Here is a 19,047-nt window from a genome sequence, read left to right on the forward strand (position 1 = left end):
CAATTTAGGTCCCCACCGTGACACGAGTCCCCATGAGCCTGTGTGTATTCAGGTTTAAGTCCCCACCAGAATAGAAAAAGAGGTACACGCATGCACACACACACATGCACACACACACACACACACACACACACTCAGACACAGACACACACACGCATGCACACACACACACACACACACACAGTAACCTGTGGCAGTTCCGGCTGAACGTCAAACTCTAAGTAAATGAGCCACGGCCTCTGAAATAACAGCATCAGAAATATCGGGTTGAGCACACTGAGACACTTTCATCACATCCACACTTTAAACATGATACCAGATCAGAAACGCCTGCTGACTGCAGTCCACCTCAAAAATGAGTGAAAAATGTCCTTTTTGGTGTCATCATAAATTGATGCACCGTACAAAAAAGCAGATGATTTTCACATACACATACTGTATATGTCCTTTTAAAAAGGTATCAAATTTATATAATACAAAAATAAAATGTAGTTATTATTTTAACAAACTGTATCCAAAGCTCCCTGTAAATCACAACCACAAAACAAGATATTGGGCAGAATATTCACGCTGCTCTTTTCCATGCAAATAAAATACATACAATTATTCTATTTGATTCTATTATTTTATTTTGCGGTTTATATTATTACAAGACATTTGTGTGTTTTCTGTAAATCACTTTATAAATAAATATAAACAAATACAAAAACTATAGAAATCAAATATATTATAAATCTATATAAATAAAGCTTTGCATACTTAATAAAGCAAAGGGCACCAGTTAGTGGATATCATGAATGAATATTTATTTATGGAACCAATTAATATTTATTTATGCAACCACCAGTCCATGGTCAGTTGGTGACCTCTTCATCCTGAGCAGATGTCCTCCTTTTATCAAATCAGAATATCCAAGTACCACAATCTCCCATTTATTGATTGACTGATTGATCTTTGCCTGCAAGATCAACGACTGCATTAGTGTTACATGTGCTGGACTTTAATGTCATTTCCTGTGTCCTGTGTCTTTTGTAGTCAGTTTGTTGTCTGTTTTTTCATTGGTTCCCCCTTGATTAGTCTCCCCAGGTGTGTCTTGTTAGCTCCTTTCAATCAATGTTTGCTGGTAGTTTCATCTGCCTTCCTGTTCTCTGGGTTTCATTTGAACTTTTACAGTTTTTGCCTATTGCTTACACACGTTTTGCTAAATTTGGCTAGCCCTTACACTTAGATCCTCATCTTCTCCTGCATCCCTTCTCCCCCGTGTTACAATTAGTGGTATAATGGCTAATTTTGATTAACATTAAATCTTTCCTTCTCACACAGTTTCTGAAAGCTGGCACTCAAACAGCAGAAGCACACACCAAAACCATACGCTAATTCTCAGCCTTTAAAATTCATAAAACACTTTTTGCAAAACACAACACACAATTCTCTGTGTAACACACGCAAATCTAACAGGAATTAATATTATGGCAACGGTGTTTGCAAATGTTTGCTTTCGAGATGTGATTTTTTTTTAATGCAGTGCTTCATTTTGCAAGAGATGTGAGGCATTTAGCATTGTGTGTGTGCAATTCTCAGATCTGAAGTTTTGAAAATGTGTGTAAGCAGCTGAAAAAAGCTGTAATATTGAAAATACAATAGACATGTGAAATTGTTAATACTCCTATAACTATGTATTGTGTGTCTTTTTCTTTTCTTTTCTTTTTTTCTACTAGTTCAGTTTTTTAGTGTCAGTTTAAAAAAAAAAAAAGATAATTTCTCAAAGACTAAAACATTGATTTTGACAAAGTTTGCTAAAACACAATTTTATATTTATACTTCCTACCTCTCTTCAGAACGCTGTTGTCTGAGTCATAATAAACCATACTGTCTGTTCCGCATTAAATATGAGGTGTATCTGGTCATTTGTCTCTCGGGGGTTGAAAGGTCGATGAGTTTCTGTGTCAGGACTCCAAAATCTGAACAGCCTCTTGACAGATCGATGTGTCTGGAGACGCTCGTCCTCCTCCCCATATGCTGCCATCTGTCCTGCTCTCACAGAGCTGCTGAACATTTGCTGGCTCACACATGCTCCTCGAGGAGATTCACTGAGCTACTTTCATTTCAACGCATCCAGAAGACTTACGCTGTCATCTGAGAATAGACCAAAATATTGAGTGAAGAAGTAGCTTTCAGCAGAGCAATTTCAGTTTTCAAACCAGAACACAGTTAAAGCTTTATAATGAAACACGGGCTTAAATAATTTCAATAAAAATGGTCTTGTTAGAAAACAACATAATGATCTTAATGGGTCTAAAATAGGCTACATTTGCTGTTTTTATTCATAGCAGAGATATGACTGGCCATTTCTTCATGACATTCACCTGTACGTTTTATCTCATGTTTAATTGATGCGTTTTAGTTTCAGTGCTGCTATTTGTAGCAATAGCCAAAAATACATTGTATGGGTCAAAATTATAGATTTTTCTTTTATGCCAAAAATCATTAGGACATCAAGTAAAGATCATGTTCCATGAAGATATTTTCTAAATTTACTACCAAAATTGACCCTTATGACTGGTTTTGTGCTCCAGGGTCTTAAAAGTAATCCAGATCATTTTTTTGATTGTTTTGATAATTTATGAACTATGGAATTGCTGTGCTGCATTTTGGAACACTTACCATACAGTGGCCTTGTGCACACGTGCAAATATTCCAGCATAACATGCTCTAATGGTTAATGACTGTGATTTTTCAGCTTGACTGAGCTGCAGTCTCACTCGTCTCTGTGGTGTTTGCTCAGGTCGGGATCGCAGCGAGCAGGACCTGATTCAGCGCTTCAGGGGCGATGGCGTCAGTTACAAGGCCAAGCTGATTGGGATTGATGAAGTGACGGCCACACGCGGAGACAGGCTGTGCCAGGACTCTATGATGAAGCTGAAGGTAAAGAGTCCTCAAAGAGCAGGAGGTGTGATTGCTTCAGTAAAGCTAGGAAAGCAAAGACAGCGGGACGATACTTTGTTTTATACAAATTCAATACAAAGCTTGTGATTTTCTGCATTTGTAAGTCACTTTGGATAGAAAAAAAAACATCTGGTGAATGAATAAATGCAAATGAAAACAAAGGAAAAACATCTCATGGATGAAATATTCATTATATTGCTCTTAAAAGCATGAAATGGACATATGTGACCCTGGAGCACAAAACCAGTCATAAGGGTCAATTTGTTTAGACACCAACTGAAAGCGGAATAAATAAGCTTTCCATTGATGTATGGTTTGTTAGGATAGGATAATATTTGGTCGAGATACAACTATTTGAAAATCGGGAATCTGAGGGTGTGAAAAAATCTAAATATTGAGAAAATCATCTTTAAAGTTGTTCAAATGAAGTTCTTAGCAATGCATATTACTGATCAAAAATTAAGTTTTGATATATTTATGGTAGGAAATTCACAAAATATATTCATGGAACATGATCTTTACTTGATGTCCTAATTAAAAAAAATCTATAATTTTGACCCATACAATGTATTTTTGGCAATTGCTACAAATATACCCCAGCGACTTAAGACTGCTTTTGTGCTGCAGGGTCACATATGAATAGTTCATTTGCAAAAATTCAATTTTTAACAATTTTCAAAAATCATGTTTTTCATTGTGCATTCCAAATAATCTCAATCAAACTGCAGTTGGGTTATTTTGATTAAGTAAAAATAACAACAAAAAAAAAATCTAATAAAATACAGCTAACTAACACAATAAAAAACATGATAACATTCTAAAAAAAAACATGATTTTTTTAAAATAAAAAAACGGAGTTATCTATTTTTGCAAATAAACTTTTCATATATTCTATAATATGGTCATGCAGAATAAGATATTAATATGTGCTTCATAAGTACTGATAAACAGTCAATATGCAATCAGTAATAAGCTACTAGTTAATAGTCAATAGTGTTCCCTAATCTAAAGTGTTACCTAGATAACACAAATAATCAGTCGATTATTTATTTAACATGGGATAAGATTCTTAACCTTATTTTTATTAGAGAAACATCAACTCAAGTGAGTTTAAAGGAAGTGAGAATTATTCAGTGTTCACTGTAAGAATGAACATATGCAGTTTAGTTGTGAAGCATGTTTTCTACTCCCTGCTGATATCTAATATGTCATTAATAATAATCAAACAGATCAAATCGCTTACTGCTTTTGTCTGGATAAGTTTAGTAGCTTTAATATGCAATTGCTTACTTGAACGGTACATGTTATTGTTTGAATGTATTATTTATTAGTATTTTTCACTTTAAAATGGTTAAATGAAGCAGTTATGCAAACAAAACAAGTCCATTAGTTACACAAAATTAGTTTTAATGTGGAATCGAAAATTTCAGCTAGAAGTTTGTTATTGTGACAACACATGGGACAAAATACATATGTTTCAAAATCTGAGAAATTTTGTCATTTCATGTACAGTAAATGTAGTTTCAGATCTCTATTTTTAATTCTTCAGTGTGGTTTTATCTTGTTTAGGTTGAAAGAGGGATGGTTTTCATGGATTACAACGCCATGGATTTCTAATATTGAATGTCTTGCATTTCAGTGTAGAAATAGGATTTGACAACTCATTAAGAATAAGCAAGACCGCTGGTATTGGAAGCCACCCACAGTGCATTCAGAAAGCATTCAGACGCCTTTATTTGTTTCACATAGCAAAAAATAAATACATTCATTAAGGGGTCTGAACACTTTGCGAATGCATTGCATGTGTATATTGTAGTTAAGCTATTCAGTATTGCCTTGAGAAAGATGTTAAGTTTACAAACCTGCTTCAAGTGACCATGCTTAGAATTTCATCATAGAACAAAAGGCTAAGAAAATGAGAAAGTCTTGACTCAGCATGATGACTGTCTTTTTTGTCTTCAGAAGTCTGAGAAAATTATCAAAACTAGACACATCTTTCACATTTAGAAGTGCTAAAGAGTATCAAAAGTGACCTTACAAACGAGAACATCTGAGCAAACATCCTCTATGCAAACGATGCCAACATATTATAGTGAAAATGTACCTTTACTGCAGACGTTTCCATCCATGCTTGCTTTTAATCCTTCTCTCCCTCATTTATTCTCTGTTTCTGCTACAGGGGATTGCTGCTTCAGCGCGGTCAAAAGGGAACCACAAACAGAGGATTTTCTTGACTGTGTCTTTTGGTGGAATCAAGATTTATGATGAGAGATCAGGGGTAAGTGTATTCTGCAAGTGCATCCTAGTTTTATTAGTGTAAACCCTAAATCTGTTTAACTAGGATCCTCGTTGTGCAGTGAAACACTGCTCTGATTGGAAAACATTTAAAGGGGTCATATGATGCGATTTCAATTTTTTCTTTCTCTTTGGAGTGTTACAAGCTCTTGGTGCATAAAGAAGATCTGTAAAGTTGCAAAGACTAAAGTCTCAAATCCAAAGAGAGTTGCCAAAATGTTCAAATGCTCAAATCTTATTGTCGTGATTATGATATTTAAGATACAAAAACATTTCTACTAACTTAATTTTCACCTAAAATATAACATTATTTGAACACTAATTTTTAATATTCTGAGAACGTTAAAATGTCCAGTTTTCTTATTGTAATTAGAACGTTATTTAAAGGTTACTAAAATGTTTCTTAGTACATTCTACTCACCTTATTTTTTCACCCAGAGTGTAACATTTATTTTTTATATGCTAACGATTTCTCTCAACGTTATTGGAACATCCATCAAATAAAAATAACATTAAAGAATGTTGTTCTAAGAATCTTTTTTTTTCTTTCTCAGCATTATGAGAACGTATATCAAATATTAAAAATGTTATAAGAATCTTCCATAGACATCATTACTTTAAGAATGTTTCGTCTTAACATTTATGTAATTTTTAAAAAGCCCAGCAGCACCAGCAAAAGATGTTAGGGTACATTTACATGACAACAATTGTGCTAAAAATGCCAGTAGTTGTGAAAATGAATGGCCAAAATCCATAAAAAAAGTTTTCAGTTTTATTGTAAACACCCTCTTAATTTAACTACCTGAAAAAGTTTTTTTTATGTTATGGTATGCCTGTAATGGTGTTACATCACCTTTCAGTTTAATTATACTCGTTTGGTAACTGAGCATAAAAAAAAGTTTTCAGTTTTATTGTAAACACCCTCTTAATTTAACTACCTGAAAAAGTTTTTTTTTATGTTATGGTATGCCTGTAATGGTGTTACATCACCTTTCAGTTTAATTATACTCGTTTGGTAACTGATTGTTTCTCTCTAATTGTTGCAGTTTTGCCAATAAGGATGTAAACAGACACTGTCCAAAATTCAAATATAAGCACACTTCTTGCATTAAAAAGAGGGTATAGTATGAAAATGTTTCTTCTTCTAGTCACTGTTTTTGACATAACGATGTGATCCTCAGGTCTTACAGCACCACCACGCTGTGCATGAAATCTCCTACATTGCCAAAGACACAAGGGACCATCGCGCCTTCGGCTACGTCTGCGGGAAGAAAGGCAACCACAAATTTGTTGCAATCAAGACCAGCCATTCGGTTAGTGTTCATAGCTCTTAATACTGCTTAATTCAGACTGTTCTCATGCCAGTTAAAAGCTATAACCTCAGTTGTCCTCTCGTAGGCAGAGCCAGTCATACTGGACCTGCGTGACCTTTTCACCCTCGTCTATGACATCAAACAGAGGGAGGAGTCACCGAAAAAGGCTCAGAAGGACAAGCACTGCGAACAAGCCGTCTATCAGGTAAGAGCCAAACAAGAGCAAGACTTTCTTCAAACAAATAAATTGCCAATGACTCTTTAGGGTCAAATTCTGCATGCATTTCTGGTGTCCATATGTGACCCTGGACCACAAAACCAGTCAATTTTTCAAAATTGAGATTTATACATGATCTGAAAGCTGAATAAATAAGCTTTCCGTTGATGTATGGTTTGTTAGGATAGGACAAATCCTGCCAGAGTCACATATGTGTCCTGCCCGACCGTGTGCCAGAAATGGCATATAAATCTCTGGTATAAAACAGAAATGATCACTGATAATGTAAGAGGGTGTTTTGAACAGCCGTTCACTTTGCCACAATTGCTGTAAAACTTACTGAGCCCCTCTCAACTGGACTATCCTGACTCAAGACGAATGTGAAAAGGGATTTTAATGATGAAATAGAATATAGACTATATATATAATAGACTATTTTTTTTTACCTTTGTAGCATTAATATTAGGTTATAATCATTTTAGATAAGGACAGTCTGTTTCACAAAGTCACATGTTTTTTTTAATGTACTATAATACTGAGGTGTAGATATCTGCCACTATTTGCAGTATAAATAGCATCTAACTACTATTTACACTTATTGCAACGAAAATACTGCCATTTAACATAGTGTAAATAGAATCTATCGCTATTTTCACATACAGTAGTATAAATAGAATCTGTCAGCATTTGCACATAGCTGCTGCCAATAGTTATATTTGTAAACATTTGAGGGCCAGATAATTGGTCGTAGTTAGTTGATTATTATTTCACTCTATTGTTATTGTTTGTCACCGGTTGCAGTTCTCGCTGTTCTAACTTACCATAAATTATGCATCTGTTTATGCAATGAGTGTGTTTTAAAATAGACACAATTAGTTATATTTGGTGGTGATATCATGGTAACTTGTCTGTATGTAAAAGTTTGTATCAAAGACATTTATAATTGATGGTTTAAAATGTGTTAATATCATGCATACTGAGTCAAAATTTCAAATGTGTTAGTAATTTTCCTTTTTGTTTTATGTAGTAATATTATTCAAAGCTGTGCATCTGTTAGCTGCTCAGTAGCTTTTAGTTTCATAGTTGTAGTAACAACGTTCTTTTATGTCCGAAAAATACATGAATGGGATACTTCACGTATATCTAACTTACCATAAATTATGCATCTGTTTATGCAATGAGTGTGTGTTTTAAAATAGACACAATTAGTTATATATGGTGGTGATATCATGGTAACTTGTCTGTATGTAAAAGTTTGTATCAAAGACATTTATAATTGATGGTTTAAAATGTGTTAATATCATGCATACTGAGTCAAAATTTCAAATGTGTTAGTAATTTTCCTTTTTGTTTTATGTAGTAATATTATTCAAAGCTGTGCATCTGTTAGCTGCTCAGTAGCTTTTAGTTTCATAGTTGTAGTAACAACGTTCTTTTATGTCCGAAAAATACATGAATGGGATACTTCACGTATACCTTTGCTTGACATCATTGTCCTCTTTTCTGTTTTCAGACATAAGAGTTGCTCATTTCTGATGATTCTCGGTTTTTATATTTCTTTTGGTTTGCTCTAATTTCATCTGTTTTTCTTAATGGCTGACACAGACGATTCTGGAGGATGAGATTGATGATCCAGTGTATCAGGTGAGCTTAACCTGATTTTATGAAGAACTGACATTCTAGACTTGATTTTATGATCATTTAGTCTCCTCCATTTAAGTGTTGTTGATATTGTTTGCAGTCGATGCTCACAGAACTTCTGTTAAGCATTTAGTCATTGCCAGTGTACTGATCTGCAGTCATGTTTTGTGGTTCTGTCTATATTATGTTTCGTTGGAGAGTCATAAACAGCCGTACTGTACTGCATGTTCTCTGATATGTTGAACCCAGTGCTCTCTCGCTCACACTGAATACAGACAACTTTAACCATCAGTTTCACATCCAGATTCATCTCCAACCAGAATCCCTATGATGCAAGCTCGGTTAGGTAGCTTGGTTTAGTAGTTTTGAAGCTGTTGGACCAGTTTGAGATGGAAAAAACATGTTTTTATCTGTTGAAATAGTAATTTTAGTACTGTATTCTTATAAATGTAATTTGTATTACATTATCAGATTTTATAGCTCATGAGACGTATGCCGGCCATATGACCATGTGACTTTAAAAGTTGTTGAATTGCTGCTCTTTTCGCATTTACACAATAGTCTGTCATTGCAATGTCAATTCCAGCCAAAACTCATTTCACACCGCAGGACTTGGATCACAGACAGGTCTAGATATTTAACCTTGGGCATAAGCAATGCATTGGCGCTTCTCACAGATCGCATCTGTGAAAATTCACACTTAGCAATAGTTACTGATGTGAACAGGCCATGATTTGCCTGCAGTTTCAGGCTTTTGTCACCGTTAACTGTTGTGATCAGGGCTAAAATTATATGTGGGCAGCATTAATGGAGTTCTCAGTTCTGTATCAGCTTATACTCATATGTACACTACCGTTCAAATTTTGGGATCAGTAAGATTTTTGTATTTTTTTTTAAGAGTCTTGTGCTTATCCAGGCTGCATTTATTTGATCCAAAATACAGTAAAAATCATAATATGATGCTGAATTTCCAGCATCATTACTCCAGTCTTCAGTGTCACGTGATCCTTCAGCAATCCAATGTATGTTCCTGTGGCTCAGTGGTAGAGCATTGTGTTAGCAGTGCAAAAGGTTGTGGGTTCGATTCTCAGGGAACACACATACTGGTAAAAAACGTATAACCTGTCTGCACTGTAAGTCAAAGCGTATGCATAAATCATTAATTTTTTTTTTAAATCATTCTGATATGCTGATTTATTATCAATCTTGGAAACAGTTGTGCTGCTTAATATGTTTTTGGAACCTGTGATATTTGTTCAGGATTCTTTGATAAATAAAAGGTTAAAAAGAACAGTATTTATTAAAAATGTAAATATTTTGTAAGAATATAAGTCTTTACTATTACTTAAAAAAACATCAATTTAACATATCTTTGTTAAATATAAAAGTATTAATTTCTTAAAAACAAATGTTCTGACCCCAAACATTTAAATTGTATTGTATGTTGTCACAAAATATTTCTACTTTGAATAAATCCTGTTCTTTTTTACTTTTTTATCATTTAGAAGTATTACAATATAAATTGTTATTTTAAATTCTAATAATATTTCTCAAATGTTATTGATATTACTGTTTTTTTTATCAAATAAATGCAACCTTGATAAGCATAAGATGCTTTATTAAAAACTTTCAAATTCTTACTGACCCCAAACCTTTGAACAGCAGCAAATTTTGCTCCCAAAATTTTGAGAAATAAAAATATACATATTAGTAGAGTATAGAGATACAAATATATATTTGAAAATCATATCTCTGATCATTTGATTTTAGGAAATATTGATTCATACAGAGACTTTTAATAGTAGGCTTTGGCATCTTGAGCATCACTTCTGAAATTATATCTCACTTTTTTGAGATAACTGAGGTCTTTTTTTTTTTTTGTGAGAAGCACCGAACCTAAGAGTAAAATTTGCTTTCCATTAAATCAACTAACAACTGAGAAATGAATGGGATACCATTGCTGATTTTCTATCCTGTGGAAACAAAAAGGGTCAATCTAGAGTTCTCACTGTTCTGGATAAAGATACACAATATTCAGCATTGAATGTTCTTAGTGTTGCCGCTGTCTGATTGGTTCCATACGGGGCCCTTCTCATTTTCTTTCCCAACTCCTTGTAGTACATTGTGTTTGAAGCCGGACACGAGCCCCTCCGTGGCCACCAATCAGAGGAGAGCGTTTACCAGGTACTTGCTTAAGCCACTCCCCTCTTCGCCCACATCTCTACAGTTACAATATCAGAAAGAAAGTGCAATCTAAAAATAGTTGTCCTATAATATTATCTCCCCAAATTAAACATGCAGTTCTCTGTGAGCTTAAAAATACAGTACTCAATCAGATATAAATACCTACAATATATATATATACAGTATATATATATATATATATATATATATATATATATACATATTACTAAAGCATAGCAGTCGTCTTGTGTTCGTAACTTGCTATAATGTTTAGGTCCCCACAAGTCAGCAGAAAGATGGGATCTATGACGTTCCAAATCACCATCTTATGACCGTAGGTTTTCTCACGTCTCGAACCTTCGCTCAACCTTCCCTCAAACAAACCTCTCAATGTTTCTCCCCTGTCTTGATTTAGAAAATGTAAAGTTTTTTGAATCCTAAAGCAAATTGAAAGCGATCAATGTACTGAAAATATTGCTTTGTTGTTGTTGTCCATGTTACAAATCTTTCAGTATTATGTGACGTTATACAAGGGAAATGAATGAGGGGGAAATCAAACAGAGATTTGGTTTGGGAGTTCACCTCTAGTATGAATGTACTGCATGGGTTTAGAAAAAGTTAATGTGACTATTGCAATGCATTAATGACAAGGATATTTATTTATTTATTTAACCAAAAGACATAAAGATTGGCTTGAAAACACCATTATGGTGGACATTTTCAGAGTGATGTCTACCTAAAATTTTCAAAGTTTATTATTTATAACAACAACCTATCAAAAAAAAAAAAAACTTGAAGATCAGCATTCATTGCAAAACGCCAGACAGACCTATAGAAGTCAAAACACAGCATTGCTTTCACCAGAATGAATCCATGTTAAATTATTGTTATCAGTCCATTTCACAGTGTTATTGCTTGTCTGTTCATTCAGTCGGAGCCTGCCGAGTTCTTGGAGCTTTACTCACATAAATATCAGTCTCCCTGCTGCAATGTTTGCTCACACGTGCCAAACATTGATTTTGCCCGAATCTATGAACACCTGAGTCTTCTGGTGTGATTTGCTAGATTTGCTATAGAACATGACCGTTGTGTTGGCTTTCTTTTTGTTTTGCATACACATTGGGTTCTGGATAAATGGTCATATATTTTAGTTATCATCCACGTCATTGCTTGTACCTTTTGTTTTGTTTTATTAATGTTTGTCGCCTGATTCCCTTCACTTGTTAGTGTCATTGACATGTCATTATGTCTTCATCTGATAACCACTATAGCATGTGTAGTAGCCAAGTACTGTCTATTGAAGCATTATTTCATTGTTAGGTCCACTGATAGATCAATAACTTATTTCACTGTGATTTGGTTACTTTGCTCAGTGAACACTGAGTGTTCAGATAATCTGTGTTGAGGAATGTCTTCCAGATATAATCCTTAATCTTCCTCTCTGACTGTCTTGCAGAATATAAACCAGTTTGATCTTTTCGGTGACATGGCAACCCCCCCAGACATCCTTTCTGTAAGTAAACCTTAAAATGAACAATCACCCATGTGCTTAGTCTCACTTTTAATGCAAACCATTTAAATTACATATTTTAATATTACCCAATTTAGGTTTGGATTAAAAGACCTGAGATATATACAATATATATATATAAAACAGTGTACCTGTGTGTGTGTGTGTGTGTGTGTGTGTGCGCGCGTTTTTGTGACAAATGAGGACATAAATGTGTATAATGACAAGGGTATAACATAGGTATTACAAGGAGAAGGTGACTTTTCAGGACATTACCCCATGTCCCCACTTTTCACAAAAACAAACCTGTGTGTGTGTGTGTGCGCGCGTTTTTGTGACAAATGAGGACATAAATGTGTATAATGACAAGGGTATAACATAGGTATTACAAGGAGAAGGTGACTTTTCAGGACATTACCCCATGTCCCCACTTTTCACAAAAACAAACCTGTGTGTGTGTGTGTGCGCGCGTTTTTGTGACAAATGAGGACATAAATGTGTATAATGACAAGGGTATAACATAGGTATTACAAGGAGAAGGTGACTTTTCAGGACATTACCCCATGTCCCCACTTTTCACAAAAACAAACCTGTGTGTGTGTGTGTGTGTGTGTGTGTGGCTGATTCTGTTTGTTGATTTTTTTACGCAAAAAGGCTGAATCCAATGTTTGTTTTAAAGCAAATTTATTTGTTGATTATCTGCTCTACTACAGGCCGAACTGGCCTTAAACCAAAAATATCCGTAGCCATTTGAAACTAAGAGGCAACCACTGCATTTTAATCCCAAAACCAAACAAAGGTACAACACACATTTAGCATGAGCTGTTTTTTATTTAAATTAGATTGTATAATTATTTTTTTTAATTTAAAGCAAAACAGAATGGTCTGACTTTAGCTTTGTGAAATTATGCTGCATGAAACTGACCTGCACAAATCATTCAATCACGTTTAAAGTAATAAAAGCAAAAACCATTCAAAACTGGGTCCAATTTATGTCCGGTCAAACGGTGCATCTCTAATTTTTATTTTGATACCATTGTATACAATCTCATATCCAAAATGACATCCATGTCATCACAGATGCCAGCGTCGCCTGCTACCACACTGGATCCTGGAAGGAGGCAACGTCAGCACCGTCCCGAACTCTTCACTCATTTTAGCCCACCGGCTGTGCCCTCAGGTAACACACAGCAACTGCCTGAGAGTTTATCTTTTAATCAAAGTTCTGATTTTTACGTCATTTTTAAAATGAATGCTATTAATAAAACTTATTCTCAACATGTTTTGCTGTTTCTCAGGCTATATGACCATGGGTGCTATCCAGGCTGCTCACTGGACCCAACAGTCATTTGCTACCCAAGCCGCTCCAGTGGTCTTCGGGGTTCAGGGACCATTGCAGGTGGCCCAGATGCTCCCCGGAGGCCAGCCTGTGATTTGGGGTCAGGCTAATCTTTTCCACTCTCCAGCCACGGGCCAGCAGCAATGGGCGTTTGTACCAGCCCAGACAGTTGGCATGGGGGCGCATCCGATTCCAGCCGCAGTGCTTCAAGGTCTGGTTCCCATAGCTGCCATGCGCCCGCACTCCTGTGAACCTCCCGAGACTTCGTCAAACATAATGAGCCCTCAGCACTGTGTAGAACCTACCCTACAGGAAAGTGGATCTAAGGACGCCCTAAACAAGGACCCCCAGGAGGAAACAATAGCTGTTCAGATTTGCACAAGCAAACATGACGCTGCACAGTCCTCTGGGAAACAGGAAATGGACTGTTGTGGTGAGCTTGATCTTTCACATTTGAGATTGACTTCAGAGTCGTCAATATCACCATCCCCAACTGATTCTTGTGAGTTTAAAACACTACGACCAAAGATTGAGGTTTATCATATGACAGGCATCATTCCCATCCATTTGATTCCCTTCCCACAGGTGCTACTCCTGGTCCGGAGCAGGAAACCATGTCCCCAGCCACTGCCCCCTCATTAGAGCCATCGCTCCTGACTGCAAAAAACAGCTTAGTCAATGTGCCAGAAGCTTCGGTAATGGTTGTGTGTCATAGCTGTATGGATGTGATTTGTCTATTGCTAAAGTCTGTTTCAGTTTTTCACCAATAATACCATTCTCTATGTCTTACAGGAGGCATGTGCTCAGACTCTCAACACTGATGAGATACCACCAGATGCTCAGATAAACCTTCCAGACTTTTCACAGCTGGATGTCCAAAGAGAGATGTCTTCTGGGTTGGTTTTCTCTCTTTCTGACTTTCTTCTTCAAGATTGTATATCAGGGGTTTCCAGTTCTGCTCCTGGAGGGCCACTGGTTTGCAGAGTTTAGCTTCAATCCTAATTAAACACACTTCCAAGTACAATAAGTCTGTTGGGGCAGGTTGGAGCTAAACTCTGCAGGACACTGGCCCCCAAGGAGCAAGACTGGAACCTATTGTACATCACACCATATGTTGTAATTGTTTCTGTGTTTTGATGAGAAAAATGCTAGTTAACCAGCTTCGAAACAGAATGTGTCACATTGGATAGCAGATACTATTGCATACGCATACTCCAGCCAGAACCATCACTTGTCACCCAGAGCACCCAGAGTGTTCCAGGCAAGAGGAAGTAGTTGGTTCATCTTTTAATCAAAGTTCAGATTTTTACGTCATTTTTACGAAACGAAACATTTACGAAACAAACCCCTTAAAGGTGACATATCATGAAAATCTGACTTTTCCCGGTGTTAAGTGCTATAATCAGGTCCACGGTGCATAATCAAGGAAATGTGAAAAAGATTAACCCAGTAACTTTGTTTAGTGAGACCTTAGTTTAGTACTCACATGCTGTGACAGCCGCTTTCTGTGCGTGTGCTTCGGATGTGTGCACTCAGAAAACCTTATATCAGAAGTTTAAACTCATATGCTTTAAAAAGCATGATTTCAGCGCGATAAGCATGATAATCAGAACCAAATCAGATGTTTTTAGCAGGTCCGAGCTGTAAAGGCGCAGCTCTATTCTGGAAAAGGGGGCGGGGAGCAGCAGCTCATTTGCATTTAAAGAGACAGTGCTTCCACTTAAATAGGCATTTTCAAAATGATATAATCAATTATCTGTGGAGAATTTTGAGCTGAAACTTCACAGACACATTCTGGAGACACCAGAGACTTATATTATATATTGTAAAAAGGGGCATAATATGTCTCCTTTAAAGTCAATCATCTGACTTTGTTTATATTTAGTATTGACGATAGCAGAATGGTACCTGCTACGGTAAGACCGTATTGACAGTCATCGTTCGGTCTCATAGACCTACAGTTCAGGAGGTGTTCAGAAACATTTTGGGTTGTGATATCATAAAATGGCGAATGCTGAGCTCATATTAATTTGGTTATGCATAAATAAACTAACATCTTTTGACAAAATCGAGTTCTCATTGCTCAGTAATTTACTGAAGCTGGCAAAAACTGGCAGATTTTGCTAATGATTTAGGCTTATGACAGACATCACACTTTTGTCTCATGTCCATGAAATTCAGTATTTCTCAACTTTATGTATGAGCTGTATTTATGATTTCATCCTTAGGAAGAATGAGCCTCAACATACAGAAGAGCACTGAGAGAATCCAGAAATCACAGTGATACAGATGGGACCTTAAGCTGTGTGAGCTCTGTGGGACATTTCACAAACTCTAATAACTGATAGAAAATAAAATCTATTTTAATAAATGAAGTGTACCTTTAGTTTGCGATGTCTACCTGTAGCCACTATCTAAACTACTTCCGAAATGAAATATTTTTTGTAAAATAATAATAAACTGTCACAGTATGAGAAATTGGACCAGTGAAATCAAAGTTTAACTGTGATGGGCATTTGATGGACTTGGGGATTGATTTCTGTTGTCATTTCTAATGGACAAGATCAACTGTGAAGCTGTGTAGTTCATTCTACATTTGGAGAAGCCAAAAACATTGGTTAAAATCATTGCTTTTGTTTTTCTTGGAAGGAATTTGATTGAATGTCATTGAATAAACTTTTAATGACCATCTGCACGGATTTTTTTTTTCTTTTCTTTTAAAAACTGACATGATGACAGACATTCTCTTTTAGAGTTTTTACTATGACGTGATTATTTAAAAAGGAAAAATTTAAAATAATTTTCAAATAATGTGTGTATTATGATACTGTCAGTGTTATGTTTTTGAATGACACAATGTATTTGTTTTAAATCTCTGCTCTGGAGCTTTTGTTATAATATTTGCTTTACAGTGTTGCAAGCTCACTGCAGTTCATAAGCAATACTGTAAACTGTATACATATATATGTTTTCAGGCTTGATGTTTGTTTACCTGGCATTATTTTTGCCTCTCTGTGAATCTATCAGAATAGAAGGTCCATACCAAGGGCTACAACATTCACTGAATCAAGAAGTGTTGTAGGTGAAGCAGTTTACTCTCTGGATATCTTTGTTCATTTTCTTACAAAAATATCACTTTTTTGTATTGTAGAGATTTTCTCAAATGATTATAATTTAAGAAAGACAAAGTGCCATTTTTATTATTTCCTGTTCTGTACTAATCAGACACTGTACTAAAGCATTTTAGTTTGCCTTATTTTGTCAAAAAAAAAAAGAAGATAAATCAATGAGAAATCCAGAAGACTAACAGCAAATCAACTGAAATACAGCACGTAATTTCACATTTACTTCACTGGTTAGATGTAACTATGTTTACAACAGTCTTGATGTCATTATTTTATTTATATTTTTTTATTAAGAATAAGGTATTATTAGCATCTTATCTAACAACAGATTTGGCCAAATATGCTTTAGGATTCACCATACAGAATAACCTGTCATCATTATGAATGGTCTCCAGTAAAGATGTTTCTCTCTTCCAACATAGAGCACTTTTCCTATTGCAAAGGTTAATTGTTATGGCAACAAATTATATTCATGTTCAGTCATAAATAAGTAGAGAGGTGACACTTATTCTGCAAATGCTTAATAAATTTAATTTTCTGTCTGAGAAAAAGGAGTGTAATTATTTCACTCTGTGAGAAATTTTTGAACAGAAATGCAAAAATGATTACAGCCCATATATTTGAATGTCCAGTATTTTTCTTCTGCTATATGCAATTTTGATGGTTTTATATGCAAACTAATTTCTATTTTATCTCTATGTAGATACAAAGTTAAAGCTGTAACTTTTGACCCTCTTGTGGTTGAAGCATAAAACTGCTAGATATTTGTGGTGGAATTAGTTCTGATTAACAGGGTCCCTGCCTGCCTGGCATTTCTGTTGTAGGTCACTTGACTTGCATTCATTTAGAAACATCCTGCAATATTATCACATACTGGACCACTGCTAAATCGCACATATTGAGGAGTTTGATATTTGATAACATCATAAACTCCTGTAAATAAGTGTTAAATAAATGACCACACTTTCATTTAAAACATCCATGTGTATTGTACTGTGTTTTTAAATGCATTAAAACTAAAAAAAAAACAAAAAAACAGGTCATGCTTTTGGGAAGAGAGATTAAATGGTGCATATATAAGAAAACAAAATGCATGAAGAGTTTGAGAAAAAACATACATTGTATTGGGAAAAGTATTTAAACAATCGTAAAACTAGAAAATAGAACTGTTAACAACAAAGCCATTACTCAAGTCAGTAAATAAGATTATTAATGTTCAACTGAAAGTCCAACGGTTATATTCCATGCAACTCAAAACAAACATTTTCATAGATTTTTTGTGTTAACTTTCATGTGACCTACTTACGAGAAATACAGACTCCAAACACATATTGGAAAAACCTGAATGCCTTTAGGCTTCATGAAAGACAAATATTCCAAAATACATTACGTTATGTTTTTAAAATGTTAATTATTTAAAGGCTCAAAATAGTATTTCAACTGTATGTTGCAGTTTTTATTGCAAAACATTTGCTAGTATCAAAAATGAAATGCTCTCTACAAGTATTTCATATTTCACATGTACACAGTTGAACTGCAGCATCATCTGTTATTTCTGAAAGTGAATGTATAAGACTGTTGTCACAGATGAGGGGAGGGCTTGCTGGGTAGGTTAAGGGTTTAAGGTCTAATACTGTGTTATCTAGTCTACTATGCTCTAGGTTTCCCTGACATTATAATGCACAGTTTTCTACAAGCAAATTCAGCCTGCAGCAAAGCAGTACTTTGTCTCTGCATTATATGGTAAGTTGGAATATGTTACTTTATGAGCATGAATGTGCAGTGCGTTTTATTGGTTTCCAGTGTTTTAAATAAATGTTCTGTTTTGATTGCTTCACTTTTTAATTGGTCAGAGCTCACCATTCAGAGAACTACTGTAGAATTCAGCTTGAGTTTTAGTGTTTAGTGGTCTATAGCTAATCTGTTATTAATAAACAAATTTAAAAAACCTGTTATTATAAAATACCAACATTTCAGGCAAAATATATATATATATATATATATATATATTTAAAGCCACAATTAAAAATGTAAAAAGTGCCATTGATTTTTACGGAATATTGCACTAACATCCTTTTCAGTCAAAATATTTCACAAAATGATAGGTTTTCCAAATATGAAGCAATACATATATTGTAGACAATGTCTTGAATAGTTGATCAAACACTTTGGTTGTTAAACTCTTCAGAACATGCTTACTGTAAATGTGACGAAAACCAAATAATGTAATATATAATATATTGTTCATATAATAAAAACAACAATACAATAAAATTTATGAAAAGTGAAGTTCGTTTTCATAAAAGCTCAGATGCATCAGATGCCACCGGGTTTGATTTTTTTTTTTTTTTTTTTTTTTTTTGCAATTATTTTTCAACAAAGTTTAATGCGGGGGACTACATGGTATGTGTGTTGGAGCAGGGTTTAATCTAAACTCTGCAGGGCTCCGGCCCTCCAGGAATTGAGTTTGACACCCC

The 19,047-nt window shown here is 35.1% G+C and overlaps 2 protein-coding genes across 6 annotated transcripts in view; both read left to right on the top strand.

Annotated features, from left to right (window-relative positions):
- Window positions 1-16,052, top strand: part of dab1b (DAB adaptor protein 1b) — a 31,691-nt gene extending 15,639 nt beyond the window's left edge. For 3 of the 5 annotated variants that reach the window (XM_016508275.1, XM_016508274.1, XM_016508277.1), the window contains exons 3-15: window positions 2,786-2,925; window positions 5,126-5,224; window positions 6,423-6,554; window positions 6,640-6,759; window positions 8,377-8,415; window positions 10,531-10,596; window positions 10,871-10,930; window positions 12,053-12,109; window positions 13,187-13,286; window positions 13,405-13,947; window positions 14,031-14,140; window positions 14,238-14,341; window positions 15,674-16,052. In XM_016508275.1, the coding sequence (XP_016363761.1) occupies window positions 2,786-2,925; window positions 5,126-5,224; window positions 6,423-6,554; window positions 6,640-6,759; window positions 8,377-8,415; window positions 10,531-10,596; window positions 10,871-10,930; window positions 12,053-12,109; window positions 13,187-13,286; window positions 13,405-13,947; window positions 14,031-14,140; window positions 14,238-14,341; window positions 15,674-15,707 (1,604 nt within the window). In that variant the 3' untranslated portion in view covers window positions 15,708-16,052. The remainder of the gene's footprint in view (window positions 1-2,785; window positions 2,926-5,125; window positions 5,225-6,422; window positions 6,555-6,639; window positions 6,760-8,376; window positions 8,416-10,530; window positions 10,597-10,870; window positions 10,931-12,052; window positions 12,110-13,186; window positions 13,287-13,404; window positions 13,948-14,030; window positions 14,141-14,237; window positions 14,342-15,673) is intronic. The other 2 variants (XM_016508278.1, XM_016508279.1) reach the window with 2 other exon arrangements.
- A 2,087-nt stretch (window positions 16,053-18,139) lies between these two features.
- The window catches only part of c8b (complement component 8, beta polypeptide), a 12,118-nt gene continuing 11,210 nt past the window's right edge, over window positions 18,140-19,047 (top strand). Inside the window, exon 1 of the mRNA XM_016508280.1 lies at window positions 18,140-18,313. Coding sequence (XP_016363766.1) covers window positions 18,249-18,313 — 65 coding nt within the window. The 5' untranslated portion in view covers window positions 18,140-18,248. The remainder of the gene's footprint in view (window positions 18,314-19,047) is intronic.

This window comes from Sinocyclocheilus rhinocerous, unplaced genomic scaffold, assembly GCF_001515625.1.
Source record: "Sinocyclocheilus rhinocerous isolate Xijiao unplaced genomic scaffold, SAMN03320098_v1.1 scaffold173, whole genome shotgun sequence".
Classification (NCBI taxonomy): Eukaryota; Metazoa; Chordata; class Actinopteri; order Cypriniformes; family Cyprinidae; genus Sinocyclocheilus; species Sinocyclocheilus rhinocerous.